The 20775-nt window shown below is 31.7% G+C and overlaps 1 protein-coding gene across 1 annotated transcript in view; it reads right to left on the bottom strand.

Moving 5' to 3' along the window:
* Positions 1-1161: 1161 nt before the first annotated feature.
* The window catches only part of LOC103582229 (cytoplasmic dynein 2 heavy chain 1-like), a gene marked incomplete at both ends in the record, with an annotated part of 20674 nt that continues 1060 nt past the window's right edge, over positions 1162-20775 (bottom strand). Inside the window, 13 exons of the mRNA XM_008563882.1 lie at positions 1162-1306; positions 2320-2471; positions 3382-3628; positions 4700-4959; positions 5646-5801; positions 9232-9361; positions 10612-10819; positions 12214-12478; positions 13291-13490; positions 15546-15661; positions 16602-16825; positions 18457-18639; positions 19403-19585. Of these exons, the coding sequence (XP_008562104.1) occupies positions 1162-1306; positions 2320-2471; positions 3382-3628; positions 4700-4959; positions 5646-5801; positions 9232-9361; positions 10612-10819; positions 12214-12478; positions 13291-13490; positions 15546-15661; positions 16602-16825; positions 18457-18639; positions 19403-19585 (2469 nt within the window). The remainder of the gene's footprint in view (positions 1307-2319; positions 2472-3381; positions 3629-4699; positions 4960-5645; positions 5802-9231; positions 9362-10611; positions 10820-12213; positions 12479-13290; positions 13491-15545; positions 15662-16601; positions 16826-18456; positions 18640-19402; positions 19586-20775) is intronic.

The following is a 20775-nucleotide window of genomic DNA, read 5'->3' as shown; positions in this document are numbered from 1 at the left end:
TATATATAAAAGCTCTGCTAAAGAAAGGAATTCAAGGAAAGCTAACCTAATCTCCCTAAAATGATGGTTTGCAATTCCAAGGAACTCACAGGTCTAGGTAAGACCCATTTTCTAATGGTGGGAAGCACAGAGATATCTTATGTTCAAGAAGTCACTGAACAAATCAAAGTACCTCTCTTCAATATACAAGCAGTAAAAAGCCTGTCCCTTTCTCTCTCTGGACAGAGCTATTACTCTTATTCTGAACTTGATCACTTAACATCTGAATTAACTTTTTTTTTTAAAAAGAAACTTTTTGCTTTCACACATATCTTTTTCCCCACTTCTATTTCAACACTATAAAAACCATCATCCGCAAACACTTCCATAAGATGCACATGCTATCCCTTTACCTAGGAAGACCTTCTTTCATCTCCAGCCACTTTTCAAATTTCTAATTATTTTTCAAAACTCATTAAATTTCACCTCCTCCTTAACAACTACCATACACAACAAAGTTGTTCACTCCCTTCTCTATGCTACCTTTGTAACTTGGACATATTGTTATTGTAACATTTATCATACCATATTAATAACTTATTTATATGACTCAGTCCCTCAGTAGACTATGAACGTCCAGAGAAGAGAAACTTAGTCATCTTTGCATCCCTGAGACTACCACTGGCAAGAAAAGTACTCAGTAATTGTCTTCTGCATCCTCAATGCCTATTTTCAAGTATCTTTCCAATTTTATCAAGAAAGGATACTTCAGACATTTCTCCACAGGCAAAAGGACAGAAATAAACACTGAAGACTACTCTCAGGTTTTAATCCTGGAAGATAAAACTGACAGAAATCAGGAGAAAGATCTGGTTTTGAAAAGAAGATGAACACCATTCTAAATATGCTAACTTTGAGCTGACGGCAGAATAACCATCTACTACTCATTCATTCATTCAACAAATACTTATTTAGTGCCTATTAGAAACTGTGCAATGGGATACAATAGTGAATAAGGCACACATAGCACCTGCCCTCACAGAGCTTACTCTGTAGTAGAAAAGTCAAATAAACAACAGGAAAGTAGAGCCTGGGCATCAACACAGACATCAGGATTAGAGGTAGTCCTTTGAGAATGATACCAATAGACATGTAAACAACAATACAAATGCATATATATACCTGTTCATACACTTGTACCATCGATCCTGCTAAGAGATAAATTTTTGATGAAGAACCCCAAATAGAATGATTCTTTAGATTTTTATGTAGAACTGGTTCTAAATATGCTCCATAAATTGTTTGTAATTGTTCTCTTTCAGGGTAACTAAAAAAGGGCATATAAGAAAAAAGAAAGCTGAAATAAATCACTATTCTAAATTATTATTTTAATGTTATGTTACAGTAGTGGTTTTCAGACTGTGCTACTCTGAGACCTAGATATCTCTGGGCTCAAGGTCACTATTCTCAATTCAACCAGATTGGATTCTTAAATATCCTATTGTCAAATACCAGGAGTTCTGGTAGAGAATTCCAAAGAAATAATTTTAAAATATAACTGTTTTAAAACCACTAATCATTAGAGAGGGCCAAAATACAAATTTTACTTAAGAAAAGCATTTTGGGTCAAGTACAGCCTGTACACAGAGCAGTAATCCACCTCAGAAGTATAAAGTAGAATACAACAAGTAAAATCAACCTGTTCCTCCAAAACCAAAATTTGTTTCAACACAGCTTAATTGGTGGCAGGAACATTTCTGAAAGAAGAATATTTATAGATGGGGTATAATTAGCCATTAGCATTAAAGTATTTAAAAAAAAGTTTTGCAAGGCAAAAATACAACAGAGGAGACAGTGCCATAACCAAAAACTTCAGGAGTTGTAACAATTATGAACCATGGAGATAAACTGATCTATTAGGGCTGATGCCATCAGTCATTAAAATGACCTAATTCTCCCTTGATCAGACTTAAATTCTCCTTTTAGTAACCTTCATGAAATCTGAAAGTATTTTTGTTTTATGAAACACATAAAACATTTCTTTCTAAAACCCAACATTCAGATTGCTGATATTAACATTTTGGAACAGAGCCTATATGAATCAGTTGTTTTATTTCCTTATATACTTCTAACAAATAAGATGCTTTGATTAAAGCCTTTATCATCCTAAATTATTGCTTATATTTTGGGAAGGGTGGGTAAAAAATATCAGAGTTTAAGTCTGGTGATTTTTATATTCTACATTTGAAGCAGTATCAGTAACAAATACCTTTAATAAAATGTAATAATATACAATGTCTCCCCAATAAAAAAAAAAACTTAAAATACTAATATACATACTCTACAGCACAAAGACGAACAATAGAAGTAAATCTGGTAGTAAGCTTATGTCTTCCCAGTCTTCCTCCAGCTGACATAGAAGCCACAATTTGAATATTTTCTAGACCAACCCATTCCAAATTTTCATCATAAAATCCTTGATATGTCAATACCTATTTGAAAATAAATATATTTTAAATGTTTGATGCTTATGGTTTTCCAACCAGGACAAAAGATATTTTTTTCTAAATTTCAGTTATTTCCAAATGTTATCATCATCCTCCACCTAACACAAGAGTTTAAGACTGAAATACATTTTAAATTCTCATATCATTGAAAAATAATATTGTTCAAATCTCTGTGTTCAATTAATGTTAGCTGAATTATCCTCATTATTAAAATGCTTCTGTGTCTAATAAACATTAGGCTTATAAATCTACCAGCAATTATCAAAAAAAGTAAAGAATCAGAAAAATATAACGAAAATATTTTGGTTTTTTCTATTAATATTTTAGCATATTCTGCAGTTACACAGTAAAGCTAAATTTGAGCCTATATAAATAAGCATAGTAAGCTCTAAGAATTTAGAGTTTCTAATGTGATGTAAATAACATGAAGGAAAAATATCTCCCACACCAACTGAGAATGTGTAATCTTGAATTCTTACACAGGCAAAGAGGGAGATTAATGGGCTTAAAGCAGCCAGAAAGAGGCATGACTAAGTATAACTGCTGTCAGAAGAATGCATACCTAAAAAAATGAAGCAAAACCTTCCCCAACTCCAGCACCATCCCCGGCTTTGCTTTCCTCCTGGTTTTAGGAATAAATGACGTGCAGAGTAAAAGGTTTCTTTTACTCTCCCTGTCATGTATCATCTTGACGTAATACTAACTTCTAAAGGGAAGAAGATCAAAGAAAGTAGACATGGAGCAAGACTGAAATGTTTCAGGAGTTGAATTTTCATGATACATGTTAGATAAAACTGGCCGCAAAGGAAGAAAGCAGATTTTCTATCTATAAGAAAAGTTAATGAAATTAAATTGTTCCCAGTTACATCAAAATACTTCAAGTGATAAGACTTACCTGTTGTAGGAAGGCTACCAAAGTACTGGTCCCCCATTTATCCAGCTTGGGTAGGTTGATATCTTTTAAGTACAAAACAAGTCGTTCACAGTCTTTGGGTCTATAAACTCGACCAGTATTAGTACTGATTACCATGCAAGTCTGGCTCAATTTCTGCAGGAGATGTCGAGAAGTAGTTTGTGCACTACAATGAACTGTAGCAATTTGAGTGGATCGGAGTTGAGAAAAGGAATACCTGAGCAGCATCCTGTGAAAGATGTATAACATTTGACTTTGAAATGCAATCAACAAAATACTTTTTATATTTAATATAAAATTTCTACCATATAAGTATTTCAATTTCTAAATTATGTATGGTGATATTTAAGGGGAAAGTGGTAAACATGGACATAGTTTTCATAGTTTACAACTATCAAAGTAACTCTCTAACTTTCAGGCTGGAAAAAAATAAATTCACATTTTAAGGCATTCTTGGGACTCTTTCAGCCAAAAAAACCCAAATTCCTCAGAAGTAATTTAATTTGATAAAGTATATATAGAATATATCAATCCTGTTTCCTCATAGAGGAAAGATTTTCTTAAGTTCTCCTAGTTAAAAAAAAATTACTATGGGGCCGGCCCGGTGGCACACTGGAGAATGCGCCGCTTGGGAGCGCAGCGGCGCTCCCGCCGAGGGTTCGGATCCCATGTGGAGACCAGTTCCCGCTCACTGGTTGAGCGCGGTGCGAGTGCAACACCGAGGGTTGCGATCCCGTTGCCGGTCCCTGGTACGGGCGTGACACCGAGGGTTGCGATCCCGTTACCGGTTAGTAAAAAAGACAAAAAGGAAAAAAAAAAATTACTATGATTTTATAGAACTTTTTAATTACTACTCTCTCACTAGAAATGTGAAACTAATAATCCATGGCACCTTTATTTCCAGAATCTATACTCTGTAGAAACAAAACTGGGCTGAATTCCACTGAATTAAAAGTTATTTTTAAATAGAAAGCTAACTTCAAGAATCAACTTTTGTAACTAAAGCAAATGGTAATTTGTGAATATATCTAAGGTATTCATTTTTTGTTGTGATTATATACACAGATTTCAAGAGTATCTTCTCAGGTTTCTCTTTCCATCAGAAATAACATAACCTGGCTGAGAAAAGGACACATTCTTACCCCCAATCATTATTTCTACACATAGAGACAATGAAAAGAATCCTCCAGGAAAGTGTAAATGCTACTTTAACCAAAAGAAATGTAACAATAGCTGTTACATCGTTGGGGGAGAGGGGACATAAATCCACAAAATGCACCTCTGTCAACAGTTTTCTTACCCTTTGCCACATCCTTCTGGTCCTATGAGAATAAACGGTTGTTTAGTATCAGAACTTAACCAAGGTTTGAAATAATCTAGACCCCGCTGCATATCAGGAGTCTGAATTACTGGAAGAGTTTGGCCATTATTGAAATCATCAGCAGTCAAGTTTTCTGGCTTCTTCAGCACATAAGATGCTAATCGTCCTGTACTCGAGTCATAGTAGGTGTCCATTGGCTTATGGGGGTCTGGAGGAGACTGTCGTGCCCAGTTAAAAACCTTAAGAGGAAAAAATTGTGATGAGTTTTCACATATTCCCAACAGAGTATGTGAATTTTTTTTAAAGGCCAGCCAAGTGAAGCAGTGGGAGTGGAGAAGAAATGACTGATTGTGATCAATTAGCATAAACACCACTGTACTTGGACTTGCCAAGTGAGTGAGATTTATGTCTTCAAAGTAAATGTCCCAAAAGTGAATCATCTTAGTTCAAAAAAAAAAACCACATATACTAACTAAACCTACTTTATACTTAAGGTAAACTACTTTATCATTAAAATTACATTTTATCTTAAATATTTTTCTCTAAACAATCATTTAAGCAAGTAAATAAAAGCATATAGAGAAAATACCAACTTGGTAGATATTTATTCCATTTTTAATGCAGTTCTTATGAACATAAAATCACAAATTGCTGAATTTTAGGAATTCTAATGCCCTTCATTTCCACCATATTCTGGTACTGCCCATTCCAGTGTTACCACCACTACTCTCAACCTGTTATTCTTCTTTCTAATACTGAAAACTGTTATCTGTGAAGCTATAAAGAGTAGCTCCAATGTTACTCTTTAACACTCTTACTCTGAACTTTGGCAAGATAGTGTCTCACAAAAGTAGCATACAGTATGGCATTGAGTGGTAACAATGAGAAGCATCTGGTGACAGAGGCAACATTAAATATGCATTACCTCTTTGGTGAATTCCAGACGTGATTTCATGTTCAGATTTCCACCAAGTCCCCTTATGAGATTAATAATAAATTGATCATGATCTTTGCATCCATGAAGATGTGACAGACCATTCATCACAGTCCCAACCAAACTTGTTTCTACCACATAGTCATTCTGTTGATTAAAATCCATGGTACAGACAGACAAAAGATAAATGTTAACTAGTAAACTTAAAATCATACAAATTGATGTTCACATATCTTTTCAAGAACCACCTTTAAATTCATCCCTCTATTCAAGCTATAGAAAATTTGGGTTTCATTAAATTTATACATATACTTTGAAAATAAAAAGTAATCATTAAAAAATTACATATTCCTAGCTGTAAGTACTAGAGTCCTCAAATAGATATTTTATTTCTTTACTCCCTAAACCTGAAGAATACAAAAGAAAAGGTAAGTCACTGAGGGAGCACTGGTCCAAAAAGAATAGATGTTCCTTTCCTCTAGCTGATTAAAAGAAAACTAGAAGCAAGAGCTAGATTGATAGTACTGGGGAAAAAAAGGCTAGGAATAGCAGGCTTAAATGAAAAACCATTTGGAGTTTTCTATGTAAGCAGAATTTTAAAATAAAACTTTTCGACTTAGGTGGTAGAGATAGTTTTGATCTATAGGCCTCTGGGGCCTCTGGTAAATGATGGAGAGTTCAGACAAAAAAGGGTTCTCATTCTTTCCATAAATATTTACTGAAAACCAATCATGCAGTTGGATCTATATGTGGTACTAGGTATAAAAAAAATAAGGTGGGTTAAAAACAAGTTCCATCTTCATGCAACTGAAGTGTAGAAGAGGAAATGGTTAACAAGTTATGTTAAGGACTATGGAGTAGTAGAACAGGGTATCTTAAGAAAGGGTAACTTTGATTGAAGGTTCAAGGCCACTTTGAAAAAGGGGACATTTAAGCTAACATGTGAAGAATGAGATATATCTGACCACACAGAGAATACAGCACATGTAGAGGGAAACTTAGTGCAGTTAAGTAATTAGAAGCTATGCCTGAGTAAGCATGAAAACAGTGGTTTAAGTCAGAGAGGTACGCAAGAGCCAGAGTGCAGAATTTATAGGCTATGGTAAGGAATACAAATTATATTTTCACTGGCTTTAAAGTGTTTTTCATAAGAAAGTAAAATTATTCAATTTACATTTTTAAAAGATCACTCTGCTTCTTTGGAAGAAAGAAGAAATCGGGGGAAAGCAGGAAGAAGGTAGGAGACAGAAATCCAGCTGATTAGGTCAAGCTAGGAGTTCTAGATTTTAAAGGCAACATAATGGAAACCCACATATTTTCTTCTAGATTGTCTTATCTGCTGAATTAATACAAGAAAGCAAAGTTCTAGTTAAATGTAAAATGTCAACATTTGACTAGAATAACAATTATGGTATATCTCAAAATCCGAGCATGGTGTTCAAAATGCAGGATAAGAGGAAGGAACATTCAACACCTTTTTAAAAAAAAGTTCTAATAAAAACAGAGAACTGGTCTCAAATCAGTTTATTTTTTAACTCAATCTTTGGTATCCACACTACAGTTTAATAATCTTATCCTGTCACAGTGCCTATAGTACAAACCCCTTTACATACATACCCAAAACTATTCCACCTAGTGTTAAATTCTTCATTCTAACAATAACACAGATATAAACAGCATGCAGTAGATCCAAAAGAAACCAAGATAATGAAGTCAATTTTCTTCCAGAAAAAACAATAAATAACATAGAGGTGTGAATAGCCTCTAAATTAGCTACCTAGAGTTCACCTATGCTAATCAAGTCTGAAAGAAAGTAAAGCCATGTTTTGGTTTGGAAACTTAGAATCTTGAGCTAGAGGTAGGCAGTAGTCTATAAATCACAGTACTAGAGTAAAATCACAGAATCCCTCGCCTCCCAAAAAACTGGAGTCTTAGCCCCAACCCTTTCTCAATTCCAGCTAAGGATGCCAATCAGCAACTTGACTTGGCAGCAAACCATCACAAAATGTTGAATCTTCTTATAAAATAATGGTAATCAGGCAGACTCTAGGTATCTACATAGCTCAGAGGAAAATCCCTTCGATTTTCTTTTATAACGATTTGTGCTGGTACTATGCATCTTTGAATATTAAAAAAAAAAAAAAAAAAAAAAAAGAAAAATTTAAAGAAAAATGACAAGCTAGGAGGAAGTGAGAAAAAAACAGGGTTAATATTTTAGTATATAAAGAGCTCTTGAATAGAAACACAGATAAAAATATAAATAGATAATTCACAAAAGAAAAATTATAATAATCATTGATACTGTTCAATCTCACAATAATCAAAGACATGCACACTAAAGCAATGTAGTATGAATCACCTATCAGGTATAAAATATAAAATATTAATGGTAAGCTTGAAGAAACTTCCTGGAGAACAATTTTTCAATATGTGTTAAAAACATTAAAGTTTTTCCCATACTCTTTAAATTCCCACTGAAGAGATTTTTCCTTATCCTAAGGAAAAAAAGTGGAAAACACACAAAAAGAAGTGTGTTGAAAGATACATGCATCAGAGCATTTTTCTTTTTGATTGACACATACTGATTGTACGTATCTATGGGATAGGTACAAAGTTATATTTCAATACATGTTACACAATGTATAATGATCAAACCAGGGTAATTAGCATATTGTTCATCACAAAAATCTATCATTTCTTTGTGATGAGAACATTTCAGCTATTTTCTTCTAGCCATTTGAGAATGTACAACAGATTATTGTTAATTACAGATGCCTAGCACTACTGTAGAGCACTAGGACTTATTTTTCCTATCTAGCTATAATTTTTTTAATCTGTTAACCGACCTCTCCCTACTCCTCCCAATCCCTCCCAGCCTCTAGTAACCACAATTGGTGTGGAATATCTGAACACCCTCCGTGGTCTTCTTTGCATGCTAAATTTCTATTCATGCTTCAAATTCAAAATCAAGTGTGATCTCCTTTTTAAACCTCTTCTAAAAGACAGCGATATCTTTTCATCCAGTTGTATTGGGATTATTGGTTTACATGTTATTTTCCTCCAGTAGATAAATGCTTCTTAAGGAAAAGGATTATCCTGTTCATCTACACCTCTCAAAGTCTTTCTAGTAGTATACTTGGTATATATTATTCAATACATTTTTGTTAAACAAACAAATATTTTCATCATTATTGCAGGTAACTCACTATCCTTTTTCTACTTTAGTATGAGCTTGATATTGTTTTCAACATGATATATGTGTAGGCATTTATTGACATATCAGTAGAATGTGCTAGCAAGATGATTTTGTAGTAAATATTAGAAAGACATTTTAATAGTCAAGATTTTTAGGTAAGCAGTGTGAGGTATTATGGATAGGAGAAGTAAAATGTTTTAAGACTAACATAATAAAAAGTTATGCTAAGAGGTATAGAGTGACAGCAATGTTGACATCTACCTCTCACTTCACCCCCTTTTCTATCAGGTTCTACCACAAGGCAGCTAAATATAAGCATCACTCTTAATCATCATATTTCTTGCTTCAATAACTAATTACAAAATACTATGGTTAACTTACCTGCTTTAGAACCCATTGTAAAGCTTTTTCAAAATAATCTCCAATCCAATTTCCAAGATTATTCCTATATTTAACAGGTTGATTCCTTAACCAGGATTTTATCAGAGAATTAAGATCTGTTTCTTCATCACTGAAACAGATTAATACAAACATATAAGAAATTATTTATGAAAAAATTGTCAATTTACTTTCAAATAAATTTATGTTCCAATAAACATTATTCCACTCATATATTTTATCTGCTAGCACACAAGAACTGGCTTTAGTTACTTCTGTATGTATGTGTATGTGTATGTAATATAGTTACTTCTGTATATATATATACATACATATAGGTATATATATACACACACATATATATAGTCATCTTCTATAAAATAAAGCAAATATATTTCATATACTTTATTATAAACTAAAGAAGAATTACATATCTACAGGTTAGTCTAAAGTAGTCTAAACCCTTTCTACTCTGAGTGGTATGTTAGTTAGAAATGCAAAATCCCACGTCCCACACCAGACCTATGAGTCTTCCTAAAGTAAAATTCTTTTAGCAAAGCACTTAATTAGGAGTAAAATCCAGTGACTTAAATTATATATAACATTCACATCTTATTCAAAATTATATCTGACATAATTATAAAAAATTATAGAAATATGTTTAAGTATTATGCCAATAAAAAATTATAAATTATATATAACATTCACATCTTATTCAAAATTATATCTGACATAATTATAAAAAATTATGCCAATAAAAAATTATTTTTTAATTATAGCAAAAACAACTCTAGTTAATAATTTTAGAATTGACAAAGGCTCATGATATTGTCATTTTTCCTATCTTCTACCACTGTTTCATATCAACACTAGTAAATAGTGAGTCCTTGAATTTCTCCTCTCAAAATTTCTATCCAATCTAATATAAAGAAGAAAAATTGAAAGATCAAAGATTAATATTTAAATTACATTAGTTGGCTCAAAGCAGGCAAATCAAAGACTCTAAGCTCCTTCAGAATAAAAACTTTCTTATCAGTGCATCTCCTCAATGCCTACAGAGACTACCTATCTGAACTCAATTATAATATTTAAATAAAAGTAATGGAAAAAAGAAGAGAACAAATTAAATACTTGCTATTTCACTTAAACAAAAATATTATTTAGTAATTGTAATACAACTAAGCTGCTGAAATAATTAAAATGCAATAAAACAGGAACTCTCTGAATGAATTAAACCCTAACCAGAAAAAGGAAATTAATAATAAATGGGAAAAATAAATATTTATATATTATTCACAGTACATTTATTTTACTTAGCTATAAAACCAAAATAATAATTAAAGAATATTCTAATATAATGTATGGAAATGCTCTGTGGCTTACCTAAGAAAGATCATTCCCATTCTAGATATTGTGGCTGGTGAAGCACAACTTAAATCATGAGTTTCAAATACAAAGTTAACATTTGGACCAAACTGAATCCTTTCTCCACTTGGCATGGTGAGTAGTCGATTATCATCCAGAACTGAATTCAGAGATTCTATCCATTCAGGGTCAATATCACCATCACAGATTATCCATGAGCTGACATCTATTTTAAAACCAAAATGAGTATAAAACAGAAATATATATGCCTAATAATAAGGAATAAACTAATTATCTCTTTTCAGGGTCAATATCACCATCACAGATTATCCATGAGCTGACATCTATTTTAAAACCAAAATAATGAGTATAAAACAGAAATATATATGCCTAATAATAAGGAATAAACTAATTATCTCTTCTTATTTAGAAGTAATTTTTACTGATGTTGAATATAAAAAACAAAAAGTCAAACAAGGTAAAAACGTTCATGTGATTTCACAAATCACAAATGTGCTAGAAAACACATGGGCGATTTTGAATCAGCTGGCCAAAGACTCAGTTATATGCCATGTGATAATGCTTACCTATAAACATGCAAAATTGGTAATCTTACTAAAAAAAATGTGTGTGAGAGCTAGGTAATTCTACTTCCGTGAGATAACTATAAGATATTCTTCAGACTTCTACCTTCTACCATATCATAAAAATGTACAAATGCTTCCTGTGTAATACGTCTTTCAGAAAATATAGGAAACCCAATTTTTAGTAACCTACATAAGAGATAAAAAAAATTGCCACTGTCAAAGTTTTTTGATATATAAAAAGGTGACCTCAAAGTGGAAAAGCAGTGACCAAGTTCCATATACAGTCTTACCATGAACAAACCTTTTTTTTTCATCCTTCCCAAAATGGGAGTCTTTCAAGTTGTACTTAAACCATTGCAACAATTCAAAGAGGCAAATGTCACCAATAAAAATGTGAGAAATATGTGAAGGTAATATCTGGTCTTTATTTAATGTGTGATAATAGAGAAAATAAAGAGACTACATTGAAAATCCTTTCTAATATCTTAGAATTCTAAACCTTTCACTCACTGTGTTAGAGAAACTATTAATTAAATTATGACCTGGAAAATGTAGCCTATCTCCTCTGATTCTGACTAAAAATTCTCTTGGAAACCAAATCAAGAAATTTAGACGAGAAAGTCTATTGTTTTACCACTTACATTTTCAAAATTATTCAAAACACTGTTTTCATACTGATGAGTGCACACATACACCAATTTTAAACCCAAATAAAAATCTGTCATCTTGCTTATTAGTGAGGCATTACAGTAACAATTCAGGAATCAAAGATTTTATACTTATTTAGTAAATTAACCTAGTTTTGAATTACGATTCACCCAACTTACTCTGAGTTTCTATTATATTAAAAGTTGTTATAAGAGTGTACTCAAAAGGAGATAGAATATCTGAGGACTCTCCAAAGTAAAATATCTAATGTACATCATTTTAATGCAGTTTATGGTTATGTTTAAGCATTAAAAAACAGCATTATAGACAGGTTCTATTATTCTCTAAGAATTAAGAAGTAAATGAATGAATTACAGAGACCAACCTTGAGGCTCCCGAACCACTTGGCGAGCACTATTTGTCAAAACTCCATCAGACCATTCTCTTGTATCCATGTCAATATGGCCTAATAATTGATGTCTAGGCATAGCTTTAGGATTCATAGTATATTGTTTTACCACTTTGCCAATTTTACAAAGTGCCGCCCTTAACATTCTCCAAAGGGTTGATTTGCCAGCACCACTTGGACCAACAATAACAACTCCCATCCTCTGGCGTAATTGTTCATACAATTCTAAAGCCTTCTTGATCTAATAGAAAATAAATACATTCATATATGACTTATTAGGTACAATCATTCAGTTCTGCTTTCATTTGTAACAGTTGTTTCATTCCAAACATGTAAATTAAGTCTTTGATTTCTTCAGTGGAAAATAAAATCTTAAATAGGACAATACCTAAATAAATCTGAACATATTTACTAAAAGAAACAAGGACGCTTTCCAAGTATTTGACAATATGTTCATTATTTTCATCACTCATCAGTACATCTAAATATAATATATTCATTATTATATTCAGTTATTCATTTCATTTACATTCTACCTCTCTTCAAAAAAAAATCTAAGGGAAAAGCATTAATTTAGAACAAGTAGTTTCAAAGTGAAACTAAATCATACATAATCAATTATTAAACATATATATAAAATGGCCCCATATTGGCCAGTCAAAAAAAAAATTTTTTTTTAAAACAACGTATGTATATATGTGTATATATATATACATATATATATATATGACGGATCTATTATGTGCCAGGTACGATAGGCACTAGGAATAAAGGCAAAAATATATGTGGATGCTGCCTTTCATGCAGACTACTACCTGGTAGGAAAGAATCAATATTAATAAAATACACAATTAAACATTAAACAAGTATATATGATAAGAGAAACAAAAGCATATAGCAAAAGGACCTAATCAAGACTTGAAGATCAGAGAAGTCTTCCCTGAGAAAGTGAGATTTAAGTTGAAAGACAAAAGATAAGCTGAAAAATGAGGGATAGGATAGTTAATAAGGAATTAAGGAATTAAAATATTATAAAATATCCTCGACAGTTACCTGATTGGGTATAATTTCATAATTGGCCTCTTCAAAGGCTTGCTTTAATGCAGCACTTAGTTCATCATATTCTACTTCTTTAAAGTCAATTCCAGGAAAGACATCTTTAATCAGTGCATCAAACCGGGTGCAATCAGCAAATGTAAACTTTGACATTGTATTAAGCCTCAATGCTTGTACCACAATATGACTTTCATTAGCTAGAGAAAAAGTTTCACTTTTAAATAATTTGTTATCAATTTAATGACTATAAAAATAGTTTTTAAGCGTTCTATAACCTTGATATGCATTATTAATCATTAAATGGTGCCCTAGAATTTAGCAACATTTAAAGACATATCATATCATGTGAACTGGCAATCTTACCTTACTGTCTTTTGACTGCTGAAAAATAAGTACCACTAAGTAGAGTTATGAACTCCTTTCTATAGGATTTGAATCCCAGGGTACTCAGACTTTAATTAATAATAAAAATTATTATCACTTATATTTGCATAGTACTTTGCCTTTTATATTATATGATGTGATCCTGTGACAAGTCTATAAAGCAGGTAAAAAAGTATTACTATTATTATTCCAGTTTTACATATGAGAACATTAAGTCTTTAAGGGTTTAAATGACTTTCTTGAGAAGGCACAGAAGTAAGTATCACAGCTGGGATTCAAATCTAGGTAAAAAAATCTAGATTCAGGTATCTCTCCAAATATACCAATATTGCCTCCAAGAAAGATTATGTCCTGAAACTAAAAACTAACAAATTGAACAGCAGTCTTTGATCAGCCTTATTCTAAAATGTCTCATAAACCCATTCTCAAATGGAATTCAAATATATCACTGCCAGACTCTCATTTTCAAGGATATCAGCTGCTGATTGAAAATATATACACAAAGGCAAAGAAACTACTTTTAGCCTGGTATTTCCTCTATAATGACTTAAAATTGCTATTTTAAATATACATAAAGAGGCTTGGTGCTCTAGAGTTTATTTCAAGCATATGAACTCATAAGTCATTTTTATTTACTACAGTTCTGGTTTAAATATTAAAAATTACCAAAGCTAGAAACTTAAAAATAGTAATTTAAGTACTTCACAAAATAACTATATCTACCCTGACTTATGCCAACCTAGTAATACAACTAAAGTAGCTCCCTTTTTTAAGATGTATACTTTGACATTTAAAGTGCCAATAGGTAATTGCATGTAGTCCTTTCTTTTTATGCTTTATCTAATTTTCATAGAGTTTTGACTCAGTTTTTCATAGCAACCTGAAGAAGCTGAATATTTAGCTTATGTCCACAGGTGGGGGGGGAACCATTCATTTTATATAAGTGAAAAATACATGAGCAAAGTATAATATAAATATAATTGAGTCCATACTGATCTAAATAAATGATTTAATAAATATATAAATGAGAGAGAAGAGACAAATCTTCTTTATAGAGGAATTTCAAATAATATATGCAGATCCTCCCCCATCTAAGGGGTGAAGCTTAATTCTTGCTTCCTCACTTTGAGGGTGTTAGATTTAGTAACATGCTTCCAAGGGATAAGGTAGGGAAAGGGAAAAATAATGACTTTACAGTAGAGTAACCTGGCAAACACTACCATAGCCAAGTGATGAGGGATAACATCACCAATGATGTCATATGTTTAGTATGCACGTACTCATTGATATGATGTTATGAGAAAGGCACTCCACCTCTGCAGTATTCTTTCCAAACATTCATAACCTAGTCTACTTATGGTATACTATCTTTGTAAGAGAAAATCCCCATGTGTTTCTTAGGTTTCTGTTTTTGTTTCAAGACTATACAAACTCTCAGGCTCCTCTACCTAGCTATTTAATCAGGAACTCTGGGGGTAGGGTCCAACAATCTGTGTTTTAATAGCCAACAGATGATTCCAAGGGACATTCAAGTTTGGGAATAAGTGGACTAGACTACTCCTTTACATATAACAACTATTTAATATTTAATGCATATTTAAAAGTTATTATAGGACATCACATTAAAAACTAGAGAAAATTCTAATACAGTATGGACTTTAGTCAAAAAACAACCAATCAAAATTGGTTCACTAGTTATGACAAATGCACCAAATGTAATGAAAGATGTTAACAATAGGAGAAACTGGGGGAAGAGTATACAGAAATTCTCTATACTATATCTACAACTTTTCTGTAAATCTAAAACTATTCTAAACTAAAACTTATTTTAAAAAATAATTTATTATATTTGGAATAATTAATCAAACCATTCTGTTTAGTGCCATTTTTCTTCAGCTGTCTAAGGAGATTTCCGCTTCCTCTCAGAACTGTCTTCAAAGCTCGCAAACCCCAATCATAATGTTGCTGAGGTGTCAAAAGTTCCCTGAAATAGACATGGAAATCTTAAAGTAGCAAATAACTACGAGAAATTCTTTTTATCATCACATCCAAAAAAATACAAAATATAATTACACATGGAAATGAATAATGATATTCCATTTAATTTATACAAGGGTACTTCAAAGAGTTCCTGGAAAGATTCAAATTATCTTTTAATTCTACTTTTTCACAAACTTTTTGAAAAGTACTCTCATATAAGGGAGACAATCACACAAGATGATCATTCAAGTATGATGTGAAAGATAGATGGCTCTCAAGGATCAAGATAAACTTTCTATGAACTGGCTAACTATGTTAATGAAGATTGTAAATGACAATTACAGGTTACCTTTATTCCTAAGGTCTTTAATCAATCCATCTTGCTCTCAATCTCTGACAGTGCCTACTTTCCCTCTATTGCTTAAGTGATATGAACCAGAATTCTAGGTTGCCCCAAAAAACCTAAAAGTCATCCTCTATTACTAGAAATAAGACATAAGAAAAATTGTGAAAGATTTCCTCCAGAGAACAGTAGCTTTTGAGTGGTCATATGGTAAGTAAGTTCAGTAAGAATCATTTAACTGGAGCACTCCAAAGTAAATACATATTTTTAAATTGATCATATTAATAATACTTAATAAAAACTAGTAGTTTGGGGCCAGATGTTTTTATTGTTCAAGCTAAAATCTTCCGTATCAACACCGTAAGTACAATAAAATCACCAATATGAAAACTCACTGAATTGATAAATTGGGAAAACACAAACACGGTCAATAATCACCATAATCAATCATTAGAAATGTATTTAAAACAGGAAAGCTAGCTAGTTAGCTCAGGTGGTTAGAGCATGGTGCTGATAACACCAAGGTCCAGGGTTCAATCCCTATACTGGTCGTTGCCAAAAAAAAAAAAAAAAAAAAAAAACTTAAAACAGGAAAACTCACCTAGATAGATTAAAAATAGACACTAATTTTCTGCCCAATACTTCAGCATCTTTAAAGCCTTCTGAATAGAGAATAACTTCTGCAATAAGCTCATTGTCTGGACGAGACATAGCTACTGGCCTGAAAAGCTGTTTAAGATTATCAGGTAGTTTTTGTCTTCCTCCATAACCTTTTCCAGCAGGATTCATAGTGATGAAAATTCCAGAATTAGAATTTATTTCTACCTGAAATATTAATTTAAAATATAGGCATCAAAGATTTGAAACTATAAATATAAAATACATTGCCAAGACAAATTTTGTGACATATTCTACACATAAATCTAACACCCTACCAAAAAATAACCTCCAATGTGCTAACCATCTCCTTACCCAACTGATAATAAACTCCTTCAGAACTATACTGTTTCACAGAGGTTCTTTATAATCCATTTCTTTAGGTTGAAAATTTGAGAGATGATAAATAATTTGAAAGTCTACTTACTAAGTCAACATGTGTTTACTGAAAGCCCTCTTTGTGCTAGGCACTTTGTTCAGTATGCAGAGACAACTCTGAACTAAAGTCAATAATAGTTAATGCCCTTCTGGAGCTCATAGTCTATCTAATATTACAAAGAGACAATCACAGTGGGATAAAAGTATAACAGGGATGAGTAGAATGTCATGAGAGCACCTAGTAGGGAAAATTTTCAACAAAGCACTAAGAATAGAAGCTAAAATTAGAATGTGTAAACAATGAATGAGTAATTACTAGGTAGAAACCCCTACAGTGGTACAACCAAGAAATCTGGCTATAAAGGAAAGAAAAGAGAAAGATCAGGGGTTGAAGGAAAAATGAATCAAGAGTCTTGTTTATGTTTTAATTATTATTAAGATGAAAACGATGTGATTATGTTTAAAAGCTAATAAGGAATCCACAGAAAAGGGAATAACTAAGAGAAGGCCCCTGGAAAGTAGATTCCAAAGCATAGGTGAAAGATTAGTACTGTTTGGGAGAAAAGACAACTCTTTCTTTGTGAGAAGAACAAAGGGGAAAAAATGAATGTGGAAAAAAATAAATTTTGATATGTGAAAAGTAATTCTTATATAATAGTTTCTCTTTTCTTGTCAAGAGTTAAAGCATCACATAAATCACATGTTAACTATGTAAAACTGGTGTTACTTCCTTGGGCTACCCAGAAAAATTTGTATTACAAAAATGTTATTTTGGATAACAGGATAATTCCAAAGTTCTTAGAACTTTCAGTGTGCTCAGCATTGTGTATTATATACAGAAGTTTACATTTTTTATACAAATAAGTTTACATTCTAATGACATAAATGTATATATATCTCCTTTGGGGAGAGTGAGGAACAGAAGAGTAGCTAAGTGTTTATTGTTTTAACACTCATATAAAATAATGATTTAAAACATGTGCTTCAGAATTAGACAGTCCTGGATTCAATTTCTAGCTCTACTACACATTATTACTTATCAAGTCCTGGTTCTTCATCCATAAAGGGCAGAAAAAATAATAGTACCTACCTCAAGGGTGTGGTATTAACTAAGACAATATATTAAAGCACTATGTACAGTGCCAGCACAGATAATATGAGAATATGTGTGATATATAATAATATAAATACTATTATAACTGAATTATTCAATATTGAAAGTTTAAAAATGAATGGTAAAAATGGGACTAAAAAAAGGGTAAGAAATCTCAGAGACATTTCACAGATAAAAAGGCTTAACATGCTGGCCACGGATTAGAAACAGAGGTGTAGGAGAAATAAAGATAGAATAATGCCTGAGAATGAGTAATGTCAAGTCTTAGAAATATTTTAATTCTTTAAATTCCCAACATATTCAATACCTCTTTGCCAAGCAGTTCACATACAGTTCTATGATTCTTCAAGGCATCTTGAATTGTCTGAATTTGCATAGATACTGCTGACAGTACAGATTCTTCCAGTCTGTTGAATTCATCAAAACAACCCCAGGCTCCACACTTCACCAAACCAACAAATATTCGCCCCATTGACTTCACATCGATGCCCTTAAAAACAATGACAAAAATTATATTCATTAAAAAATAATTAAAATATCTAACAATAATTTGACATTTGATGTAATTTATTAATAAATTCATCATTTCACCCATTTACGCCTCTTTTGCTCTTCTTAAAATAGGGATTAAGTAGCTATTCTTTCAAAATCTTGTGGTTTCAAGGAATAAACTAAATAATGTGCATGATAGTATTACAAAATGTACAGAGAACTAAACAAATGTAAGATTTTGTTTTAGAGATTAAGTCAAAATATAAATCTTAGATAAAACGCTTTGAAAATGGTAATTTAAAATAAATTTAAGATTTTTCCCTTTCTATTCTGAATTCTCCTTACTAAAAACATTTTTCTACAATGAAACATAAACCTCTACTCTGTATTTAAAATTAGTTCTTCACATTAATTCTTCTTAGAAAAGTTTTGGGACTATACTATGTGCAACTTCTCTCCACTTTACTTTTCAATTAAAACAAATTCCATCTTCAAGGGATTTAAAAGTACAGTGATTTTAAAATAGAGTGTTTCATATATAAGTACATGAAAACTAATACAAATATGTTTAACACACTATTATATATTTTGACAATTATTTATCTTCTCTCCACTTTACTTTTCAATTAAAACAAATTCCATCTTCAAGGGATTTAAAAGTACAGTAATTTTAAAATAGAGTGTTTCATATATAAGTACATGAAAACTAATACAAATATGTTTAACACACTATTATATATTTTGACAATTATTTATCCTACCTCATCACAATTAAAAACTAAAACTTGTCTTCCAAGAAGTCCACCTAAAGCCTTTACTGATTCGGTTTTTCCAGTTCCAGCTGGTCCATAAGGATTTCCTCCAAGTCCCATCTTGATGGCTTGAGTAAGAGTTAGGTAGCACTTGTCTGTCAATGGAGTATAAACCAGCTTGGGAGCATTACCCTGTACAAGGCAAACATAAAGTCAGAGTACTCATGTTTTACTCAACATTTACTAATATTTATACAGTGTGAGATTCTAGTTAAAAAGCTAAAAATGCAACAGACAGGTTAAACTCTTTAACACAGAAAGTCATCCAAAATTTTTATTAGTGAAAGAAACTTTCTAAAGCACAAACTGTAATTAAACGAGTTATTTCTCAAGCATGTATTTCGTTCTATCCACAATTAATATAGTGGTACATTTTCAAATAGTCTCTCAATTTTTTCCCCCACAATAATGTCAGTTTTGATAATGGCACAAAGATATACTTCTAAGGAAAACAAATCCAAAAATTTACTATAATCATTCCAGTTTGCATTTTAAAATTCATGTAAATTCTTTCCTTGAACCTTATGATTTCTGCAAATAAGAACTACTTTGAAGACCTCAAAGTGTAATTAATTTGAAAAATTCCTTATGAAAGTAATAATTTTAACTTATCAAATAATTCTCAAAACTTCTATTAAGAATATAAAGAAAGCAGATTCCAATTCCAGCTGCAGTTTACAGGGTTTTTCTCAATTTAGGTAGACAGATTTGGGTCTCAAAATACATTTCTTTATTGAAAGAGCCAACTGATAGCTCTCCTAACATATGCTTACTAGCAAAATTGTCAAATATTATGGTGATTGATTCGCTATGATGGAAAAAGGCAGAGAGGATATAGCTGGATTTTTTGAGAACAAGTTACATGAACTAGTACATTTGTTTAACATTCTTTTACCTTACAAACTGAAAACTCTTAGTGAACATATTTTAGCATATTTACAATTGCACTAATTTTGGCCTTGTATAAACAGGAGGCACAAATCAAATTGTTTCCATTGAAGATACATACATTCAATTCTCCTTGGATTAAAGATATATTTCAAATTCTATATAAATGACATTCTAAGATAAAGGTACATTTTATAGAATTCAATAAAACACTGACAAGATTTTAACTTTTTTGTAAATATAATGATGTTTTATTTTTTCTTATGTAATACCTTTTAATTCTGATGAAAAAGAAAAAAGTTAATATGAAAAAATTATTGAAGTTACTAATGAAATAAAAATAATTCTTTCTTCCAGTAACAAATTTCCTTTATAGTAAATAATTTCTAACTGCAAAAATAAAACACTTCTGCCACAAGTCATACCTGATACTC

Source organism: Galeopterus variegatus, unplaced genomic scaffold (assembly GCF_000696425.1).
Source record: "Galeopterus variegatus unplaced genomic scaffold, G_variegatus-3.0.2 Scaffold15308, whole genome shotgun sequence".
NCBI classification, from domain to species: Eukaryota; Metazoa; Chordata; class Mammalia; order Dermoptera; family Cynocephalidae; genus Galeopterus; species Galeopterus variegatus.
This window is presented reverse-complemented; position numbering and strand designations above follow the sequence as displayed.